This window comes from Mirounga leonina, unplaced genomic scaffold, assembly GCF_011800145.1.
Source record: "Mirounga leonina isolate KUSES-001 unplaced genomic scaffold, KU_Mleo_1.0 Mir_93, whole genome shotgun sequence".
Classification (NCBI taxonomy): Eukaryota; Metazoa; Chordata; class Mammalia; order Carnivora; family Phocidae; genus Mirounga; species Mirounga leonina.
In genome coordinates, this window is record NW_023270854.1 from 4,609,911 (window position 1) to 4,633,900 (window position 23,990).

At 41.2% G+C, this 23,990-nt stretch overlaps 1 protein-coding gene across 2 annotated transcripts in view; it reads left to right on the forward strand.

Annotated features, from left to right (window-relative positions):
- Positions 1-931: 931 nt before the first annotated feature.
- Positions 932-23,990, forward strand: part of FBXO15 (F-box protein 15) — a 40,228-nt gene continuing 17,169 nt past the window's right edge. The window contains exons 1-7 of one of the 2 annotated variants that reach the window (XM_034995747.1): positions 932-1,105; positions 3,679-3,783; positions 7,267-7,509; positions 8,050-8,259; positions 11,684-11,810; positions 13,293-13,375; positions 14,313-14,455. In XM_034995747.1, the coding sequence (XP_034851638.1) occupies positions 3,680-3,783; positions 7,267-7,509; positions 8,050-8,259; positions 11,684-11,810; positions 13,293-13,375; positions 14,313-14,455 (910 nt within the window). In that variant the 5' untranslated portion in view covers positions 932-1,105; position 3,679. Of the gene's footprint in view, positions 1,106-3,601; positions 3,784-7,266; positions 7,510-8,049; positions 8,260-11,683; positions 11,811-13,292; positions 13,376-14,312; positions 14,456-23,990 lie in introns of those variants that run through there. The other variant, XM_034995746.1, reaches the window with a different exon arrangement.

Here is a 23,990-nt window from a genome sequence, read left to right on the forward strand (position 1 = left end):
GGCGGGTCAGTAATTGATATGTGTGTGTGTGTGTGTGGTAAAGAAGCGGCTTCCAAGCCTTTCTCAAGAGAACTAGCGTATCCAGCAGTGGCTCTGTCTGGGAGCTGTGGGTTCCATGCCTTCCTGGGTTTCTGGGTAGGTTTCAGATCCGCACCAAGCTGCTGTGGAGCAGTGCTGGTTTTGAGGGCTGATTTTAATAAAAATTTATTTTAGGAACTTCTGAAAAGAACTAACTGCATAAAATATGATACCTTATTTCATTGAATCTTAAAAGCCATTGATTGTAAGATTTACTATTTTTTGTACCACTAAAATAAAAAATAGATGGCCAGTTAAATATATTCCATTGAACGTGAGATACTTAAAATGTGAAAAAAAGTGGAGGATGAGTATTTGGTGTTTCTGTGGCTGTGATCGCCGGAGCCAGGGTTGGAGCCAGTTATCATCCCTCAATGACCAGCAAAGTTGTAGATTATGGGGGCAGTTCTGGTTCACAAATCTAAAGTGTTTCTTACTTGATCGATGCTGTTTTTTGTTAGGTTTCTGCTATTGTTGAAGCCGGCCAGTTGATAACATTTTATTTTTTTCCTTTTATTCCAGTAAATAAGTTTTATAGCACCTCTTTGATATGTTGAGAGCCTATAAAAGCAAATATTTAATCTTATTGTTTACTACACTTGATCTTAGCCAAAAGGCCAGAAGTGATTCATCTTATGTTTAAAACACATTAGAGTAAGTCCAGTTTTCAGGTTTACTTACTCAGGACACATGGTATATTTCAGTCCCTTGGCTGTCCCACCCCACTCCCTACTTCCTTCTTACTTTCCTTCCTTCTTTCTCCTTTCTTTCTCTCCTTCCTTCCTCCTTTCCTTTCCCTTTCCCGAGATGAAATTTTACAATGAGTCATTCTTGGAGTTTATGAACCCTTTATGGTTTTGTAGAGGGGACTGCAGAGGTCACCTGTCCTTATAACTTGACTTTTCCATCTTAGTTTCAGAAGGGGGCCAAGCGCCAGGTGTGCGGGAAGGACTACCCTGAAGCAGTGCGCTGGGCGGGGAGGGCGCCGTGAGCAGCCCTCCACTGTGCATCCTGTGTCTCTGGAGAGGTGAGTCGCAGTAATTGGAGCTCTTCTGGGGGGCTCTGGGGTGGAGTTCTTAGAGAAAGTTCCAATGCTGTACATACCAAGCTGCTGTTCTGAGCTGAGAATAGAATTGCGTGGGAAGAAAGTACAACATGGAGAGTTTGCTGTGAGTCATCAGCCTGTCACCACTGTCATTATTAGACTAGGTTTATGAAGTGAACTAAAAGTGACAAGTAAATTTTCCTTTTTAAAAAATGTTCTTCAAAATTATTCATGTTCTAGTTGATAAAGACCCTTGAAACAGTGGAAAGGAGATTAAAGTGTGTTCTTCTAAAAACTCCAGAGGTCTCTGGGTCTCTTAGCTTTCAGTGCTTTGGGAGCCCATTTTGCCCTGGAAAGGTTCTGCAGGATCCTTTTTTTGAACTATTTGAAATTGATGCGGAGATGCGTGCGGATTTTTGTTGTGCTGATGCTTTCTGGGGCACCAGCTCTCCGCGACGCGTTGTGTGGCGCCCTGAGCTCCTGGGGTCACTGCAGACATTTACAGCGAGCGAAGCAGGGCTCACGTAGTCTGCATATTGCAAAATTCAGATCCAAACATAAGTTACCTGATTGCAGGTTTTGGGCTTTGATACTGTAACTCGGCTAACAGAGTACATGCTTTCAGAGTGTACTGAAAGAAGAAATGAAAAAAGTGTGTGCTGAAAAAAGAAATGAAAACTAAAAAAGAAAGAATTAAGGACAGCAATTTAAGTTTTAAACCTTCTAGTCTGAGATCACGATCTGTGATACAATAATCTGATATAGGAAATAGAACGAATATTGATTCAGTTTATCCATCCATCAAATATTCGGGGACCTTCTCTGTACCAGACACTGTGCCCTGACACTTTGAGCTTCTAGGATGGTCCTGCCTCTCACTTGCCCCATCTCCTTCGCCATCCTCCCCCACTTGCATCCGCTGCAGTATGAAATAATTAGAATCCCACACAAAGTGACCCAATGGGGGTGTGGATAGTGATGGTACTGGCTTCGAGGAAATCTCATGAACAGTACGTAGGAATGTCTTTGATCTTTACTGTTCTAACTATAAAGTGGGGGTTTTCTGCTTTTGTTAGAAGTACAGGGAGAGCCCCCCTTTCATTATGTTAGTCTGCTGGGTAGGAGGGTGAACCTCTCTAATGGCCTTTGAATAGGATTTTAATCCAATTAAATAATTCTTCCTGGGTAAGGTTTGCCAGATACCTTTCTGAAATATTTTCTTTAAGCCCAGCTTTACATTTTTTTGAATTATAATTATTTAAAAAAATAATAACTATGAATTTCTGTGAAACAGTTGAATCAAAATATGAAAACTATGTGCAATGGGTAATCCAAATGGTCACCAACTGTACCATCTCTGCATTAGCAACCTTTTGTCACTAAAAGCATCTAATTTATTGACTCTGAATGTAAGGAATTTCATTTGGCAGGAGGGATTTAATTAATCCCTGAGCAAAACCGCTTGTTTAAACAAGCAGGGAGTCTTTGGTTAAATATCTCTGAAGGATTTGAGTAGGGGTAGCTTCGACTAGTGACACAGATCAGGCAAGTCTTCCATTCATCATCTTTTCTCTGAGGATCTACTTCATTCTTTCTCAGTATTATCAGAATCTTGGGACTGATTATTTCCCTATGGAAACATTTGATAACCTGATTTTTTAATTTTTAATTTTAATTTAAAATTTAAAAATTAAATTAAATTAAAAATTTAAAATCGTTAAAATCACAAGTGGAGAATAGGGGCAAGCCATTTAAATTGGCCAAAGCGTTTTATGGCCTCAGTTCTCTATCCCCAGGCCTCCCCGCACTCATCTTCTCTGGCTTACTTTCTTCCAGCCTTAGGTCCAAACGTGCCCAAACGTGCCCATTCCTGACTTCCTCACATTGGTAAGGCCTTCTGGACACGTTCAGATTCTGATAGTTGTTTTGTAAAAGTGTAAGGCCATAGAAATTCATGGGGTATTGAGAATCCAGCTCAGTGTCATTATTTAGGCAATAAATGAGAAAGGAAAAGAGAGTTCAGAAAATCTGACGGGGCTTGGTGTCTCCTTAAAGCCCCAGAGGAAGGTTTCAAGTGTGAGGACGTGCAGGAAGAGGGCGCGTGAGAGCAGTATGGGTTAGGTGAAAAATAAGTGGATATTTCCTATTCCAGTTCCTTTTTTTTTTTTTTGAGGAGGAGGATTCTGTGTTATTTTTAATGAATACCTAAGAATGCATTCTTTTTCTCTTACTTCCTTTTATCTCCCCAAAGAATGATGCATACTTTCATGAGGGAGGTGGGGAAATTCTGCCTGTGGATTCACAGTGTGTGAATATGAATAACACGCCAAGGATGTTAGCTTCCCATAACCTTGGGTCTCTGGATTCGTTTAGGTCATGAGGATTGTGATAGCAGACATTTCAGTTGAGAAACCAGTGGAAGTTAAGAGTACAGTTTGCCTCTCATACAGGAGGGGTGCTGGTCACCTTCTGTTTGGAGGTGAACACCTGTTGTTTTCTGGGTAACTTTTAGCTCAAATGCTTGCCCGCTTCTCTGATTTCTTCCCCTCTCCCAGGATGCCTTCAGAAATCTTGCTGAAGATCTTTTCCTACTTGGATGCTGTGACCCTGCTGTGTGCTGGATGTGTGAATAGGCGCTTTTATCATCTGGCCAATGACAAGTAAGGAGAAAACCAAATCTCTCTCTTGTCTCTTGATGGCGTTTTGATGGAAGTCATGAAAACTAGTGAGACTGTTTTAACCATTTTTTTTTAAACTTAAAAGAGTTACTTTTGAAAGTGTTTTTAAGATTTTATTTATTTATTTAACAGAGAGAGAGAGAGAGTACAAACAGAGGGGGAGAGAGAGAAGCAGGTTTCCTACTGAGCAAGGAGCCTGATGCGGGGCTTGATCCCAGCACCCTGGGATCATGACCTGAGCTGAAGGCAGACACTTAACGACTGAGCCACCCAGGCGCCCTTGAAAGTGTTTTTAGAAAAGATGTAATATGTCTAATGCTTTAAGTGGTCAAATGGGTATTTCCAGTGATTTGCATTCACATGTTTAAAAAAAAAGGAATATCTTTGCATGAACTGAAAAAGATCAAACTTACTATTGGTGCAGCTGTTGTCTCCTGTATAGAAGAATATATCTCTTGTCTGTGTCAGTAGGCACACAAGTGGGTTCATTGTGGGTTCAAGGGAAATACGCATGTTCTTGACAGTACTAGAATGGATGTAGAACAATTTTTGTGTCTCTTTCTTAATGACTCTTAGTAAGAGGTGAAGACATTCACTAAAGCAAAGTGCAGTAAGGCATTTTTCATGAAAGAGGTCAATTAAATATCAAAATTATAGCTCCTTGAAGGGTTCTTACTTTGTTTAAGGATAGAGCTCCAATTACTCAATAAGCTGATAAATTATAAATTGCTTAGTTTCTCTAAATATCACGTCTCCCCACTGACCTTCACAGGCCCAGATAGTGCAGGCACTGGGCCTTCCAGTGGATTTGGGGCCATACCTCTAGTAATGTTCCTTGCATACTTTTATTATTAATTATGTGCCCATCCCACTTTCTTGGGAGTTGTCCTTTAAAAATCTGAGCTTCTGATTAAATTATCCTGGTGTTTGTTTTCTTGTTATAAGAAATATTTTAATCGCATACATTTTATTTTATTTTATTTTATTTTTTATTTAAAGATTTTATTTATTTTAAAGAGAGAGAGCGAATGTGTGCATAAGGACGAGCCGGGGAGTGGGGGAGAAGGAGAGGATCTTAAGCTGACTCCACCCTGAACATGGAGCCTGACGAGGGGCTCAATTCCACGCCCCCCAAGAGCATGACCAGAGCCAAAATTGAGAGTCAGGTGCTCCTGCCACTCCTCCTGCTTGTGCTCTCTCTCTCTGTCAAGTAAATAAATAAAATCTTTAAAAAAAAAAAAAAAAAAAAAAAAGGTGCTCAACCGACTGAGCCACCTAGGTGCCCCTGCATATGTTGAATTTTATTTTTAAGAGTCATGTCTGATTTTATAGTTAGACTTCATAAAGGGCATATTAACACGGTTTATCAGAACATTAAATGGCCCCATTTTGTCAACAACTTGTTTGAAGTTTGTCTGTGCCTGACTGGTAGTCAGAATGGCTAACTCTGCTCTTGTCCTCAAATCCACCTTAGTTTTTTAACAGGATGGGTGATCAAGAAATGACTGTGTTTGGGTTTTAAGTACTTGTTAGAAGCATCTTATACTTGACATTTGTATTTTATAGATAATCCAGCGGCACAATCTGCACAGGATTTTAATTCTATCAAATGTTCTTTTTAGGCTTCACTTATGGTAAATACGGTAAGCTGACGCGTGTGAAAGTGGTTCTTCGTACAGACGTTAGGTGTAACTCTAACTGAAGGTGTGCGGGGTTTGGGGTTTGCGCTCTGCTCCCCCTTCCCTGCAGCATTTGCTCTAGTAGTTTGGGAGCACTGGTGCGTGGGCAGGAATAGACTCAGCTGCAGTTCTGTGGTGCCCACGTGAGAAATTTGGGAACACTTCTGTGGAGTAAAATGATGAGTAAAATAAATTTGAAGAAAATATGAACAAGCTTTTATGTAAAGGGAGTTTTAAAAAGTGCCTACTCAAGGGATTTTGGGGAAACAGTGTCACATTTACGTACATGGACTCAAATCATCATCATTTTGCAACTCTTAGCTCACGTATGAAAGGCCAGACGTTTCTGAACTGAGAAAATAAATACCTGAGGGCAGAAAACTTGGTGTGAAAGGATTCTGTGGGGTGAGAAATGATTTCAGAGTGCTTACTAGCAAGAGCGTTGGTAGGGGTCGGATTGTGGGTGAGTCTTTTGGGAAGTCCGTGTACTGCCTGCATCGGGGAGACCTGTGTGCAAGTGGAACGTCTGCGAGGTGCCCCTTGCTCTGGGGTGACAAGCGGCTGATGGGCGTGGGGCGTGCCTTCTCCCCGCTCCTCTTGGCCACTGGCCAGCTCATCCCACACCGAACTACACAGAAATGTGGAGACATACATTAGCACATCATTATGTTTATTTATGTAAAGCTCACCTTCCACTGTAGGAAATTGATTTTAGCCCCGCCTCAGTTTCCCCCAAGAGAAGCTTCTTTCTTTCCCTGAAGGAGAGCAGTGGCTGGGAGAGAGGTGCCTTGGGCTCCCTTCAGCCTGCTCATTGCCACTGTTCCTGGGACTTCTCCTGGGCCTCGGAGCGTGATGGGCACGAGGGGCACAGGCTGTGGCTCAGAGCTGAAGCTGGAGTCAACCTGGTGGCTGATGGGCTCTCTGCATTTGGATAAATTTCTTGGTTTCCTCGAGTTCATTTCTGTGCTGCTGAGGAGGCTGAGAAGCCCAGGGGGTGGGTGGGTGGGCTCTGGTTGAGGCTGCGTGGGTACAACCCTGGGCCTACCGTGTCCTCGACTTACACAGACTGGCCTGGGCCACATCTTTGCACTGGGGCCTCATTACATTGTCTGTTCCATGGGGACAATAATAGTAGCTACTTCATGGGTTTGTTGGTGATTAAAGTAGTTAACGTTTACAAAGGGCTCAAATTATGCTTAACACAGTGCTCAAAAAATACTAACTGTTGTTGTTTTTTTCTTCTTTTTTTTCATTCATTATGCAGTGAGTTTTTTCACTTTCTTCTCTTTGTGCAAGCATAATGTGTTCCTTGTGGAAAAATTAAAACAGAAATCAAAAATAACATACAGTTCCATTGCTGCTGACATTTCTCCGTGTGTGCTTGTGTATATGGTTCCTTTCCAATCTTTTAAAAATGTGTGTACTTAAAATAACACGATAGGAATCACCTTGTATATTTCTTGTTATTTTTCTGTAATCTGTTATTCCATTATTGCTGTAGGATGGCAGTGGTTTGGATGATGCCACATACCAAGAGATCACTCATTTTAACTTGACCCTGGGAAACAAGCTTTTCCTTTTAGTACGTGTTTCTGGGGTTGATGAATCTGAAACACTTACCTCGAACTGCAGTTCACTTTAACACATGAGCGACTGTAAATGTTCAGTTTGATTTATTCATGGACCCGGGCTATTTAAAAACGATCATGCATCTCTAAGGTAATATATTGCTACTGCAGGGACATGACAATGTGTCTTAGTTAAAGTAGTTCCTCTTCTCCCCCAGTTTTATTTGGATCAGAATCTATTCAACTGCATTTTCACCTAAAAGATCTAACTGGAAAGTTAACTCAGCAGAGACGACCGCTGTATCTGTGAACTCACTGTCGGTTGAGGATAAAGAAGCTGGATATTGGAAGAAAGAATATATCACAAAACAAAGAGCATCTGTAAAAGCAGCGCTAGCTCAGGTTCTCCAACCTGTCAACCCCTACACAGGCCTTCCAGTCAAAACCAAAGAGGCCCTCAGGTACACAGCACCCTCCTGAGCCATGCGCCGTGGTTACTTGAGGGACCCATTTAACATTTATGTGCATGTCACTGTAAAAAGAAGGATGGTGTAAGCTCAGGGTATTGTGTGTATAAGGATGTATGTGCGGTTATACTGTGAGGGACCGTCTTGAGACATTCGTGTGTTCCTGTGTGTCTGTTAGCTGTATAGTATTTCCCTATTCCATATAAATGGTCTGAAGGTTTTATGAAAAGCAGAAATAACCTAGTAATCTGGTGTAGTAAAGCAATAGCATCCAGAGCATCCTTCCTTCTGGGCAGAACTTGGTCTTGTCTGTGTATTGCTCGTTCCGAGAACATGGTAGGTGTTCAATGAATGTTCGTGAGGTGAGGAGAAAAGCTCTATAGAGAGGACCATTGATGAACCAAAAATTTATGTCAGGCACCTTCAACTTAGACTTTTTAGGACCTAGATAATTTAGAGATGATATGTAAAATTGACCTTAGCATTTTTTTCTTCCTGCAATGAGGCAATCATTTTTAGCTTTTCTTTCTCCAGAATATCTGGTTTAGGTTGGGTAATTATACTGAAAGAAAAAAATGGAAAAGAGTACATCATGGAGCACATTGACCTTTCCATAAATGATTCATCAGTGACGATTATGTGGTATGGCAAAAATTGGCCACAGCTAGCCACATTGTCAACCTTAGATTTGTGTGGTGTGACGCCAGTTTTTATGGACCGGTCTAAAACCCCCTCCAAAAATGGGTAAGTACTAATTCAACAGAACCTTTGGGTGAGAACATCTTATGTATAAATACTAGTTGCCATTATTCTTGTAATTTAAAAATACCAACAGCGTATTTTAATTTGATTGCATCTTAAAGACTTCTCTTGCATCCTGGATCACTATAGAATAGAAAAAGAATGGATTTATAACATTTATGATTAGATCTAAATTTAGGTTCCTCATACCTTGGTTGTCTGTAACAGAGAAGAGTATTCTAGTTAACAAAATTCCTAGGTGATTGATGGCTAACCTTTTGAGCTTTTTAGTTTTAACCATTTTAACACAAACATTTATACAACTATTATATCTTCTTTAGTAAATGGTACAGTAACTGTAGTTTAAACATTAGGCCATAAGGTAATAAATCTTATGTTTATGCACCTTTCTGTTGAACTGACGGGGATGTGTGATCTTGTGCAAGTAGCTTAGTCTCTCTATGCCTCAGCTTTCCCGTGTGTGGAAGGGGGTGGTGATGATGGCAAGGAGTATTTAGCATGCACGGCTGCTGTGAAGAAGAGCAGAAGGTTTCACTGTCAAGTGCCTCAGTCAGATCCATGTGTGTCACCTTGCTGATATGGACAGAGTCCTTACTCAGGGGCTCTGTCCTCAGGAGCTCTGTGCTGAGTCCATGTGCATTACAAGTCTCTCCTGCTCACTCTTCTGGCCATTAGTCACTTTCTCCTAAAAGCCAGATGTTGCCTGCTGTAGCGTCCTGACCTCCTGAGCAAGTGAGTGCACCTACATAAAAGGCACGGCCAATGGAGAGGTACAGAGCTCGTAGCTGCCTTCTCAGGTCGGTTGCCTGCCCTCGACTGCCTCCTTTGCTGCCCAGCATCCTTTGACGTTGCCATGGCATTGACCACATCATTGTTCCTACCAGCCCGTGTGCTGGGGTTCCACCCCTGGTTTCTCTCACAGGTCACATGTGACCTTGGGATGGAGGTGTTGTCATGGTGCGACAACATTCTTTCATGGCTTCCCTGGACACGGACACATTTTTGCAACTTTGTAACCCGGGACCTTGTTTTAGCTTCTGCTCTGTGGGGCTGATTCTTTGAGGATTGTTTCATTGATTAGGTTTCTACTTGTTGTGCTGGGAATGTGAGAGCATTGGGCTTCTTAGTGATGATAAAGCCAGGTCTCACTGTATTCTGAAAATAACCTTAATGCTACGAAGAATAACACATGAATAATTTTCCATGATTATATTACTGAAGGTATTTTAGAAGCATGTTTACTTTTTTAAATGGTAACTTTATTTGGATAAATCCCCAAAATTTCATATGGTATCATGATAGACACCAGATATTTCTAATGTAGTATTTAGGTTTTATGCACTTTGAAATGATGTTTGGAGAATCAGTCCACCATCTCTGTACTAATTTGAACAATATCATGAAATATTATTTATAGGCATTAGGACAACATTATTAACATCACTTAAGATAGTCATAGAAGACGAAGTGGATAGTGTTGAATTATAAATCTCAGTTAAATATATTTTGCTCCTGAAAACTGCCATCCGGGTCAGGAATACTAGATACTGCACAGTGAGAGAAGTGCTAGAATTTATTGGGAAAATTGATTTAGTGTAATTTATTTCCATTAAAACTAAGTGGACCTCAGCCAGCATTTGATAAGCTGTGGAGAACAGACACTAAAAGTGTTTTTTAGGAATCTGTTTTGATGGGCTCTTTTATCACAAGTTGCAGAGCAAATGCCTTGATCATGCAGAAGTACAAACCCCGTATGCATGTGTGTGACAGCAAAAGAGAAATTTGGTGATTGTTATTTGGGTCTTTTTTGTTTCCTCCATGAGAAGTTTTTCAAGAGCAGTGAAAGCCTTATTTATGTAATTTGCAATTTGAATTTTCCTGTAATTTTTACCATTCTAGTCAGACTCATTAAATTTTCTCCTCTGCAAGTGTTCTCCATTTTGTGGTTTATGCTGTACTTCTCCAAGTTTGGGAAGAATGTTGGGTAAATATTAGCCTTCATCTCTCTCTGTGGTCTGTGAGGCCAAGGCACATGAGGACTTAGCCCGTTCTCTGTGGGGTCTGTTTAAACTGGTCTGGAGCCATGGTGGAGTGTTCTCCTTTTGGGCCCATTGAAGAGTGTGAGAGGAGGCTTTTTTACGCCCCACCCGGCCTCGTCTGTCCACACAGGCAGTGACTACCATTTCTGAGCACCTTAGGTTTGGATCTAAGGTTTCCTTGATGCTGGACTTAGGTTCCTAACCCTTTGTTTGGCTTCCTCCCCGTGTAGTCTGCCTATGCGGGGTATATTTTTAGGTCACATATCATGCACATGCTTGCCGACCGCCTCTCCCTAACCATTGTGGTTTTCAGCACAAAAAGTCCTTTGAAAATTGAGGGAGAGACCAGGGTAGTCTGGAAGCTGCAGATTTGGTTCTGATGCTTAAAGCCTCCCCCTCTCATGCTCCCACTTGGAAACGGTGCCACCACTGAACTCCTTAGTTTTCTCATTCTTTTACTTAGTGAACATTTGAATACCTGTCTCCTGCTGGCTGGTGTCTTAGGAGCTGGAGGAGAATGCTTGAATGCCATGTGGCCCCAGCTCCTTAGGGACTTGCCTCTAATGCTGAGCTATGTTCATTGACCACTGAGATCTCATCTCCCTTATAATTTCCTAAACTATCTCTATGTCCCTGGAAATGACAGACATCTATGTTTACCATTATAGTGCTTATAGAATGTTTCATTCTGTTGTTTTTACCTCTTATGATGAATAGCAGAGTTGTGTTTCCTTACACATCTGAGTTGTTACCCTTAGACACTAATTCTAATACAGAGTTCACAGTGGATCTCCTTCATGACAATACTCAGGATTTGGGTTTAAATTCATTTTCTAATATTAAAATTTTCACCTTCTCTGAGTTATCCTTGATAATAACTTTAAAAGGTATATATATCTATATATCTATATATATCTGCTTTCAGACAGCCTACTGAGACCACCTGCTTTTTGTCATTTAAAATATTTTGTCTTTGCTTATGCATTATTTCCCTTGATTAGGAATACATACAAGAATCTACTTTTGATGGTGACATTGTGCTGGGCTCTGAGGGAAAGAGGAGAAAAGATGGTTCTTTCTCACCCTCATGATTCTTCCACTTACTTCTGAATGGGCTGTTGAGTTGAGAGTAAGAGCAAGGAGGAGGGGAAGGAAAACATAGTTGGGTGAGAAATTTGGGTGTGTTCATTTTCCTTTTATTTATAGGAGTTTTTATGTCCCCTGACCCTCCATGCACCATTTATTAGCAAGGTGCACATGATTAGCATGCTCTTCAAAAGTATTTTTAGATACACTAGACAGAATTGTTAACACTCCAGATGTGAAAGCTCATTTCTCTTTCCTTCCTTTGTCATGGATGTTCAAAGACCTCGGTGGCATTCTTTAATTGCAAAGTACAACCTGAGTAACTTAACTGAATCCACCATGATTGGCTGGGACCGACTCATTCGGATCTTCTGTCTACACCCAGGCCTCCTGGTGGGGCTGTGGAAGGTAAGGTTCGAGTCCCTGCCTGCTCTGTGCCATCTTCCTTCCAGCTCCACGTTGACTCACCATGATGCATGACACCAAATGTGAGGTCCCTCCAACTTTCCACTAACGACATTCTGTTTTACGTCCTAACAACTTCATTTTTCTAGCTAAATCACCCCCTGTTCTGTGGAGGCCACTCGGCTGTTCTGCTGTCACAAATGGCAGGCAACTTGTTCTTGCCTGCATGGTTTTGTTCGCGTTCTCCCTTCCATGTCATGGGAGTCTCCCCCTTTCTCCTTCCCAGCGGTCCATGCTCCTTCCTCCTCCTTTCACAACCCGTGTCTGCCAGAGTGTCTCTTACCGTGTGTTTACCCAGTCTCCACACGTGTTTCTGATCCCAGACGTGTGGCCTTGAGTGTAATCTGCCCTCCAGGGGACAGTGTCTAAAGAGTTCTCCTTTCCCACTAGATGAGGTTTCTTTTTTCACAGGGTGAGGCTGTTGGCTGGCTCCCTCCTCTGGGGTTAGTTTCTGGGCAGTCACTTCAGTGAAGAGCGTAACTGTGATGTTTCTCTGTACCCCACACGTGTGGAGATCTGTGGCCTTGGTCTGTGGTGGTTTTAAGATAGAAGTTCACAAATGTGATGCTGAGAATAACAGTCCACAAGTCTAAACAATGCTGGACAGAACCAAGATCTACGGCATCATCCTCTCATCATACTTTGTCTTTCTCAACCTGCTGAGGCAGTCAGTTTTTCTGTCTCTCCCTAGCTCTCTGCGTGAGGGTGACTTGTGGCGCAGGCAGCAGCTGGCTTGCTGGGCATTTCCCTGACTTGAATTCATCAGTCTGTGTTGGCTCACGTAGTTATGAGAACCCTGGTCGGTCCAATATTCCTCTGGCTGGCTACTGGAGAGCGGTGCCTCAGATCGCACATTCTGGATTACCTCCACCAGTCAGTGTCAGCCGTGAATTTGGGGAGACATGGATGTCTGTTCCTCTACAGTCACATTTTCTGCTACTCAGCCTGGTGGGTGACTCTGTTCATTCCCCCTGGCTTTGCCAAGTCAAGCAGGTACTCAAGAGAGGAACCTATGCCTCTAATGTTAAGTATTTGTGGAATTAATCTTGTATATGTGAAGGTCTTACCACTATTGTCCTTATTTTGGGAAAGAGTTTGAAAGAACCTGGAACTAACAATGTATATTTTCACAATCGTGTATAATAGAGTATTTTGATATTTCACAAGTGCTAGGATGTTAATCCTTTTGGTACTGCATGATCTGTGTATTTGGGTGAATTGTGGTCCTGCTGTCAATATGACATGTAATTCTTATTGGATAGTAATAATGTATTAGCAGTAATAATGCATTAGTATTGTGGTAAGCTTACAGTTGTAAGAAACTGCATTTATTTGTAAGATGAATGTGCTGCGATCTTCACAACGACCTTGTGAAAAATTAAAATATTTCAGTTGAAAATGTATTCTTTCTAATTAACTTTTCAGAGGGAGGAAGAACTGGCTTTTGTTATGGCAAATCTTCATTTCCATCACCTTGTGGAGAAGAGCACGTTAGGCTCAGCCACTGTGTATGTATTTATATGTGGATGTATTAAATTTTTGTAGAGTCAATGTAAAGGATTAGAAGTTGATACCATCTTAATATCCCGAGAATAGTTACAAGGATATTCTGTTTTTAATCAGTAGACACAAGCCAACAGGCATAATTACTTAGCTGTTGCTAAAATAATTGGATTATTCATGAGTACATATTTGCTTTATTTGTTTTGGGTTAAGGATTATGTCCCTAGAAGAATATTATTTGTGGGGGCAGGATAGTGTCATTACTGCAAGATGCTTCCCATTCTTTGCACTAATGTGAGTTTTCATATCTTGCAAGGCACACAGACCCATGGCTGAGTCGGGCTGCAGATGTGTTTTGCTTGGTTAACACAGTATGTGTCTTTCCATGAATTTGAAGGTCTTCAGTTGGGGAGTATGCTTTTCATTTCACGACTGCTCTCAGTACTCATTTTTTTAACAGTTATCTGAAAAGCTCCTGAATGTTTTTGAGTTTGTTACCTTACAAAGTAAGGTTTTTCTTACTGAATAAAACTTAGTCCCTCATAGCTTTGGGTCTTCTGCCTGGGTTCCTGATCTGTAGGTCTGTTGTGTGGTGCATTTTCCTGCTGAGCAGCTCCATCCTCTGGTTATTGAGACTTCTGAGGAGCAGAGTTGTCTTTGTAGAGCTCCTGTCCTAGGCAGATCCCAGAAATGTGTTCATCTGTGGTCATCTTGTGGATCCTTAGGGAACTCATTCCTTTGCCTGTCTTTATAGAAGTTGGTGAAAGGAATACAAAGCGTTTCTTTTGAGTTCCCGGTGTGGAAGATTATCGGGAACCCTGTAGAGGATTGATAGGAGCTGGTGTTTGGATGGATGTTAATTTTTTTAAAGAGTATTTTCAGTTTAAACATTTTATCTCTGGTGTTGACAAACTTGTGTGTATGTTTTGTTTTGCTTTTTAGCCCCTACGAGCTACCTCCTCATACCCCTCTTTTGGATGACAACCCAGAGTACGGACTGCATGGCTACCAGCTCCATGTTGATATGCACAGCGGTGGAATTTTCTACATGTGTGGTACATTTCGCAGTCTCTTTACCAAGAAAGGTGAAACTGAGTTTTTGTTTCAGTGTGAAATTAGAAGGTTGGAGATAACAGGGGACCAATTTTTATATCTGAGTTAAGAATTGTCTCTTCACTGATCATCTGTTGGCACTCTGTCTTCCCATACCCATACCTCATCCTAGGACTTGTGGAATCCCATGGCCGGATCTAGTCTCGTTAGCCTTGGGCTCTGTCTCCTTCATTACCATCTTTCTACCTTCTGGAATATTCTCTGCTCATCTTTTCTATAGATAATCTCCTTACTGTTTTGCCCTGCTGTGCCTCCTCCTCCTACCTCAAACTTCTTCCCTTCTTTCTCAAAGGAATTCAGTAAACTTGCCCACAGGGCCAGTGTAGCACGTGTCCAGGATAAGAATAAAGAGAAACCACCCTTCTGTATCTATTGCATCCATGTTTATCATGCTCGCCAAAGCTGAGACAGAGACTAGAGTGGGCTGAGAGGGAGGAGGCCTCAGTTGAGTGAAAGGGAAGAAGGAATGTAGAGTGCCCCCTGTTCTGCTTTGTCTCCATTGTTTCCTCCTTTTTTTTTTTCCTTAAAGATTTTATTTGTTTTGCTAGGGAGATAGAGAGAGGGAGAGAGCACAACAGGGGGAGTGGCAGAGGGAGAGGGAGAAGCAGACTCCCCACGGAGCAGGGAGCCCAAAGCGGGGCTGGATCCCAAGACTCCGGGATCATGACCTGCGCTGAAGGCAGATGCTTAACTGCCTGAGCCACCCAGGCGCCCCTCAAGTTAAACATTTTTGGTAATATTTTATAGGGGAAATTTTATACTTCATTTCTGAGTATCCTCTTCCCCAGAATTCTTTCATTTAATAGATTTGACATCCATTACTAATCCTTGCCTAAATCAATTTCTTTTAGTGTTTAGAAAATGGTGATTTTCTAATTTTTGGTGATTTTCTTATTAGTGGTGATTTTCTAATACTTCTACATTTATTAGTTGAGATTTTCTAAAGAAATTCCCCACATCAACTGGTGAACTCCTGTAGTGGAAGGGTAAATGACCTTTCTCTTTTGACCACTAACGCTCAGATTAAGGAATGGATGTTATCATCACCTCCTGTGGTGGAAGTTATTTTGAGTGCACTCTCTCTCTTTTGTCTTTGTTGTTTAGTGTCACTGTGGACTCTTGGTTTTTTATTTATTCAATAATTTATAGACAATTACAGATATTATTCTTTTTGAAGCTAAAATTGTCCTTAGTTTGATCATTGGGATCTACTTCAAGCTGGCTTCTGTGCCCTTTTGATACACCCCCCATTAGTCTTTGAGTTTTTGTTTTTTGACTCAGGATTTCTAGGTTTTTCTATGCTTGTTGGCATTTTTATTAGAATTATGTCAAATATATATATTGACCTGAGGTGAATTGACGTCTTTGTTGTTGAATTGTCCTACCCAAGAATGTGGTTTGTTTTTCATTTTGTTCAAAGATACTTACATGTCTTTTAGGGTGTTTCAGAATTTTTTTCATACTAGTTTTGCCCATTTCTTGTTAAGATCTTTAGTATTTTATCTTTGTTACTTCCCTTTCATTGTATCTTCCAGTTGTAATGTTTTATGTGGCTTTGGTCTCAGGCCATAGATTAAGTTGGAAAGTATTCCTTCCTACCTCTGGGATTTTTTGGAGGCTTTTACATGGAATTGGTAGTAGTTCTCCTTAAATGGTTGGTGGAATTCACCTGGGAGCCATCAAGGCCTGGAGCTTTCTTTGTGGGGAGGTTTTTAACTTCAATTTCTTTTATAGAGAGAGGGCTACTTAAGTTATCTGTTTCTTCTTGAGTGAGATTTGGTATGTTGTATCTTTTAAGACATTTGTATAAATATTAATTATGTTAGATTGATCAGTGGGTTAAGGAGTTTTTTGGCTTGCTTCTTCTATTACAAATTTCTCTGTGAATGTTCACCAAATGATGGGCACTTATATCCATTATTTTATTAGAGATTGCAAAAATGATGTTTCCCTAGTTCAATCATTCCCTCTATGCCCATTATCTAGGATCCTTCTGTAAAGAAGAGTTTTCTCTCATCAACTATTTAGTTAACTGAAATATGATTAATACGGGAAGGGCAGGGTACATGCTTGAGTCTTTCTCTTTATTTACAGAATAGTGATTAATGCTCTAACAGTCTTCAAAGATGACTTAGAGGTTTTTTTTTGGCGGGGGGGGGGAGTAGTATTATGAACTCATAGATAAAAAATGTAGTTTATGTATTTTAGTCTATTTTCAGTCATTATTCCTTTTATAGTTATTGTGATGCTCAAATTGTCATCTTCTTCTGTGGTCTTTTGACATGACTAGTCATCTTTGGTAGCTTGCTTATACTCCAACATGACCAGATACCTCGAGCTCATCTTGTCTGTTTCTTGCGCAGATCTGGAATTAACTTTTACCTAGGAGCTCTGCTTCCTTTTAGTTCCACTACACTATGGTATTTAGAAACTATAATCTAGATCCTGGAGATGAACGTTGCTCTTTGGTTTTCATTCCTTTTAGCGTTTTCTGTAGGCAGTGCTAAGAAAGTTTGTAAATTTTATAATGGGAAGAAATAAATCATGCATTCATCTAAATGAAAGATTTTAAGGTTTTTAATTAACTTCTTTGACTATATACTTGGTATCTCTTTCTCATGCTGAAAGTCTTTGTCCCAAACAACATCAAAATATATAATAATTTAAAAATAACAATATTGATATTGTTACTAATAATGAACCCATTGAATAATGTTCTTTTAGTTAAGATTTTCCTGTGACTCTTTATGGGCTTAAGATACATCATGCCAGAGAGTTAAATCACCTAAAGTAATTCTCTGTGTGGTTATGCTACCACTTTGACATACAATCAGAGTGATTTGTTTCAGTTGATTTTTTTATTTTTCAGTATTGCTTTCCTTCTATTTTTATATTAAAAAAATTTACATTCCACATTTACGTGGTTTATAGTTGAAACTATAAAACAAGGAAGTTCAGAGAGGTTTACTTCTACCCTTGTCCTTCATCCCTGCTCTCTCCCTTTCTTCAAAGATGACCCTGTATATTGGCCTTTGGCTTATTCTTTAAATGCTCTTTTCTGAATATAGAATGCTATATGTCAGTGTATTTATATTTCTCCCAGTTTTTCTAAAGAGGCGTATTATACTACTTTTTAAAAGTTTCTTGCTTTTTTCCAGTTGGTAATATATTCTGAAGATTATTCTTTAGAATGACATAGAGATTTTTCTCATTCTCTCTTTTTAAACCAGCTATAGGTAGGCAGTTTTTTAATGGTTTCTTTCTGTGATTTCCAGTCTTTGCTATTACAGGTAGAGGTATAGTAAGTATATGGCCTTTTTCATACATCCTTTTATATTTTGCCAGTTTGTCTTTGGAATACTTTCTTAGGAATAGGATTGCTAGGCCAAAGGGCAAATGCACATATTATTTTGAAAGAGACTATCAAATTCCCTTCTATGTTGGGGGGGGGGATTTCTAACTTAATAGGGATACGAAGTTAATAAACAATTTTATTACTAAGGATGTTTGTTCTAGGTTTGTATTATGTGTTCATACAAGGCAGTTTAGTTAAGGAACTTTCTATTCCTAAAGTAGTTGGATTTTTAAAAAAATATATTGGAGATGGTTGTTAAATGTTGTCAAATACATCTTAGGGCAACTATTGATGATCATATGATTCCGTCTCCTTTATGCTACTAATGTAATGAATTTCCTCAGTATATCTTCTAATGGTAAACATCTTGGAACCTCTGATAGAAGCTTCTTATGTCATATGTATGCTTATTTATAAGTTACTGTTGGTATTTGGTGTTTTCCATTTACACTAACAGATTATTTATAGTTTCATTTTTAAAAATCTGTTTCTGATCTGGTTATAAGCAGGTTTTCTACTTTTCATTGAATCAGTTTTTAGTATTTATATGATTTCCTAGAAAGTCATCTGTTTTCTTTAGGTTTATTTTGATCTCTTTCTAGCTTTTTGAGTTGGCTGCGTTGTTTAATTTTCAGGGTTTCTTGTTTTTCTTCAGTGCCCTTCCTGCTATGCCCAGAATCTTGGAGTGTCTGAATCAGGAAGGAACTGAAAGGTGATCTAGAAAACGAGCCCTCCTGGGCTTGAATGTGCTCTGCAGCCTCTGCTCAGGGTCCTGCCCTGGGAATGGCCCTCCCAGTTTTATGAAGGTGTGAAAATTCTGCCTTTTTTCTTAGTACTTGAACCCTTTTAACTTTGTTCTGTTATTTGAAATAGAGAATAAAATCTCCTTCCTCTTTCTGTTACATACTCTTGAGGGGGCTACTAACGTGCGGCGGTCAATCCTCAGGGTACAAACACATGTGCCCTCTGGGTCATGTTAGCGGAGAATTTGTTCTCTCTCTTGGGACATCCTCAAATGCCCTCTCACTTCCAGTCTTTCTTATCTAATAGGATCTAAGGAGCCTGTGCTGTGTCCTCCAGGGATTAGGTCTCTTAGGTCAGACTTAGGGGAGTACGTAGAACTTCGGAGGAGAGGACTCACCCTTTCCTAGTTCTAAACAAATACAGCAAAACCTCGATTAAGCTTTGTATGCATTCCTTATACCTGAGCTGTGCCCTTAATAAGGAAGACGATAGTACAGGGAAAACTTGTGGGCACTCATTATAGGTTCTTGCTGAATGTTTTATGTTTATATTAATTATTCAACCTAATCTTCATAGCAAGCCTGTGAGTTGGGTACTGTTATTGGTGAAGTGTCTGGAGCTGGTAGTGTAGGTCAGTTCTCTAACGACACGCAGCTCACACATGGCCGAGCACCATCTGCACCTGCGTGGGCCAGTCTCCAGAGTGTGGGTCTTAAATACTGGGCTGCACTGTCTTCCATATATTTGTACTTTCAGGGACATGCTTCTAGAATATGCGTTCCTGTGTGTGTGACTTGGTCTGTCTTCTGAAAGTGTTGGCATCCTAAGGGCGCTCAGGAAGGGTCCTTCCAGTCCGTAGCCACTTCTCTGTTAATGCTGGTAGCCCGCTGGGGAGGCCAGATGATTATACAAGATCCAGAAACTGAGGGAGATGGAGGAGGATGGGAAGCTGAGATGGAGGTAACTCACCTTTCATCTGTTTTCACAATTAGAAAACAGATTTCCACCTTGAGAAGCTTGCACATGCGGGACGCCTTTCCTGGGCATGTGGTTCTGCGCTCAGGAATCAGCAGAGGGCGCTGCTGCCATCCACGTCCTCGCACATTTTAAAGAAGTACAAACTGGAATGTCCTCTACAGTTTTTGAGAAACTCTCTTGTGGTACCATGTGGTATATTTAGTAAATTCTGGCTATGTCATTGCGGTTGGGGATGACAACACTTAGCCCTGCATTTTAAGAACACTTTTTCTCCCTATCAAGGATAAAATGTTTTATCATCATGCCCCCAGCATTGAGGTGGGTCTGTCCACTGTTTGTCGTCAGTGAGACATGAGAAACCTGGCCTGATTCTAACAAGGCCATCTGTAGGGATTGGAGGAAGTAAAGGGGCAAGGAAGGATGGTGCCGGGCACAGGGCAGAGACGTGTCAGACACGGGGCCTGCCCTCCTCAGGTTGTACAGAGAAGCCTGCTGAGCCAGGTGACAGGCACATGCGGGGGGCTAAGGATTCGTGGGGGGTCCTCAGGAAGGGCAGAACAAGTGACCAGTGCAGTGTTCAGACAGGGTAATGGGCAGGAGTCCAGACCAGTTAGCAGGAGTCATGGGGCATGGAAAGGGCACAGCTTTAAATATGACATAACTTATAAATGGAGCCTGAATTTGGTGATTGTGTAGGGTCTTTAAATAAGAATTCTGAGGACATACCAATTTGGTCCACAAATTCACTGCAGTTTTATTAAAAAATCCCAGTGGGAATTTATAATGTGACTTGCAAAGTTGAGGCTACAATCCACTTAGACATACTCATGTGCATATGGAATGGCTGATAAAAGTTTTGTTTTAAAATTTTAATAGTGAGATAATACATTCTTTCCTACATATGATGTGTGGACCATCTGCAGAAAAACAATAAAACCCACGTAGCCACCACGCAGCCTGGGAAATCCACCATTGCCAGTGTCTTTGAAGTCACCTCTGTGTCCCTCCTTGCTGGTTCTGTATGTCGTGTTAACCGCTGTTCTGTGTGTTAACTTGTTCCCTTGCTTTTCTCTTTTTTGTAACTGAACTTCTTTGTATTGTGCACTGACACACAGAAATGCACGAAACAGATCATCATAAAGCAAACACCTGTGTGATCACCATCCAGGTCTTGATTAAATTTTGAAAATGGGTAGTTAGCGGGACTAGCCTTACCTCCTGTTAAACCCACTGACCAAGAGTGTGTGGTGTCACTGAGGTGGAGCAGAGCCCCTGCACACATCTTTTGTGGCTCCAGAGTCTTTTATCAGGCTATTCCCACAAATGCGGGGCGCACAGCACAACAATTACTAGCTGTTTCAATGAGTTGTACCACGATATACCTGTATATCTGAGCATACCGTCATCTTCTAGAGGATGTGTATATATTTCTCTAGAGTGGTAGTGCAGGATGCATTGTACAGAATCATTTGCCTAAGATTGGCTGGGAAACTCTTGAGAACTGACTCTGCAGGGAGTACACATAATCAGAGGATTCATGCCATGTTTATATTCAGGTGGCCCAAGCCCAGTGAAATATCAGAGTGAGTTCTGGCCAGTTGAGATGTTCTCCTTCACAGTATTTTCTCTGAACAAGCTATCCCTTTGTTCTGTTTTCTTAGTCTCATCTTAGTCTCTGTTCTCAAAGTCTCATGGACTTTGCTGCAAGGTCCTTTAGATTTTTTTTTTTTTTTCCTTTTTATCATACATGTTACTGCAAACAAAGCAGAAGACCCTGGTTAGTTCTTGGTGCCTGGAGTGAGATTCCTGACATGCAGAAGAGACCAGGCCTGAGCTGGCTCAGTGGGAGATACCCAGGATGAGCAGTACCTCCATAGCCCACCAGCAAGGCCCTGCGTTCGGCAGGGCTGTCCTCATCCGCTGAAAGCCATAGCTAATGCCTCTTGGCTTAGGATCCCAACACTGGTCTGGTGGGCTGAGTTCCCAGGCTGGTGACTGCCCAGCCCTGCTATATTCTTCACCTGCCTTCACCATTCAGATCAGAATGGGCTCTATTCCAGAGTGCTCAGGAGTAGCCTAGGGCCTCATTTTATAAGATATTGCTCAAGCTTCTTCCCTTAGTCAGACACTGTATTGAGGGGTAGGAATTTCTACCTCTCAGCACTACCTCCCATAAAAGGATGTGTCCTTTCTTCTCTCCCTCAAGGCTTGACTCCTTCCCCTTGGAACTTGGTCATATTCCTCCGCCAAGGAACCTGGGAAGTTTTCTCTTTGTATTTTTGTGTGTTCTGCCACTTTGACAAGTTATGGCTGGATTCAGAGTTTTCCTAAAGGATCCATATTATCTCTCTTCAAAGAAAAATTTATGATCCCTGTACCTGTCCATACTTGCTACCTGCTTCTTTGTGTATTGTCCCTAAAATCAAGCTAAAAGGCAGTTTAGGAGAAGAAATATTTTGTCACCTGAAGTAGATTTATGAGAGGCAAAGGGGTAGGAAGGATAAACAGTGAAGGAAATAATGAAAGAGTGGTTTGTGAATGAACCTGCGAGTTAAGCTTGTAGAAGTGCCTCGTGTATTTCTCTGTCTGCATTCTGTCTTCTGTTCTTTGGGAAACGTGGGTGGACTATTGGCATTGGGTCCTCAGGACCAACCTGGGTTCAGTGATTCACGGGAGTACTCCCAGGACTTAGGATATAGTAGTATTCATGGCTAAGGTTTATTAGGTGAAAGGGTACAGATCAAACTTGGCAAAGGGGAGAAGGTGTGTGGGGGGATGTGCAGAGGAAAGCCCTCTGCCAGGGAGTCACCTGGGAGGCACTTATTTTCTCCAGGAATGAGCTGTGAAAACACGTGTGAAAGGCTGTGTGCCTGAGAAGCTCATTTAAAGACTCAGTACCTGGGGTTTTTACTGGGGACTGGTCCTGTAGGCACCCTCTGCCTGGCACTACAACATTCCAGACTCCCCGAGGGAAGGACGCTCAGCATAAATCATGTGGTTGACATCAGCTTTTTCGAGGATGATGCGGTGAGCCACTCATATAGGTTAGGAAAGACGAGGTGGGAATCCTTCTGGAATCCAAGTGCCCAGACAGCCACGGGCCAGCCTTGCCAGCAGGCCTCCCTGAGAGTAGACAGTCCCAGGGCTGCTGTGTTGACTCAGCTCCGCACAACTGTCTGTGAGCACTTCCATGGGAGTGTGGTCCGGCCTCTGGAAGGAGCAGGCAGGAAATACTGCAGCTGCGTTTTTGATGTGTAAATAGAGCTTGAAAAAAGGCATGATCAGCAACGCAAACTATGAAGGAATGTGTATTTTTGATCTTTGTATCAAGCTAATTATTACCAATTTTCAGAAGCTGAAGGAAAAGGGTTTTGCCCAGGACAGCATGTTGTAGCCTTTTTATCAGGATTGGGAGGGAGTGATAGAGAAGAAGCAAAGGCAAAGGATTTTTAAAGTATGCTGCTTCTGTCATTTGACTTTTCGAGTTGTTAGAAAAACGCATTTAAAAACTAATGCCTTTTTATTATAGGACTTGAAAATTCTGAATATATAGAAGTTTATAAGGAAGCAAATAAAATTTACCAAGGACAACTACTGTTTATATTTTGGCGCATTTTCAAACATACAGCTCTATTTCTATCTGTGGACCGCATTTCGTGAACAGTGCCATTACTCTGCCTTTTCCCCTTATGTTGTGGGCATTTTCCCACATGGGAAAATGTCACTGAATCGTTTAGCAAATTTTATCATGAAAAGTTGTATGGCCTCCGATTGTTTGGTTTTATCATGATGCATTGACCCGTTCTCTCAATGGGACTTTTGGTCTCAAGTTTTTCATGATTGTAGTGCTATTGTGATGTGTGTTATTTTGAAAAATATTGGATCATTTGAGAGGTGAAAGTGACATCTGATTGTTTTACATCTTCATGTGTCTTTGAATGTTTGACTATTTACAAAGGCTGTTGACTACAGTAGAAGTGGGTGGGTGTGGCGGCCGCTGGGTGGGCTGTGTGTGTTGTGGGGGGCATTTTCACAGGAACCACCATGCTGCTGCCTCTCCCAGGCATGTGGCCATGGCCAGCTTTCCTTGCTTATTTATTTTAAGTCATCTCTACACTCAATATGGGGCTCGAACTCACAACCCCGAGATGAAGAGTCGCATGCTCATCAGACTGAGCCAGCCCTTCACCCTCTTGTGTATTTTGTTATGAAATTATGTGTCCCTCCCCCAATATAAAATTTCTTACTGATGAATTTTTATCTAAGTTTTCTCTATTATTTTAATCCAGTTATTCTTTTAGATGTATTTAATAATCATTCGGCCAGATTTTAAAAGATCTCATTTGGATTTTGATCAGATTTGCTTTAAATGTGTATGTTAAGTTGGAAGGCATTGATCTCTTTCTATTTAGGGTTTCAGACTCCCTTCT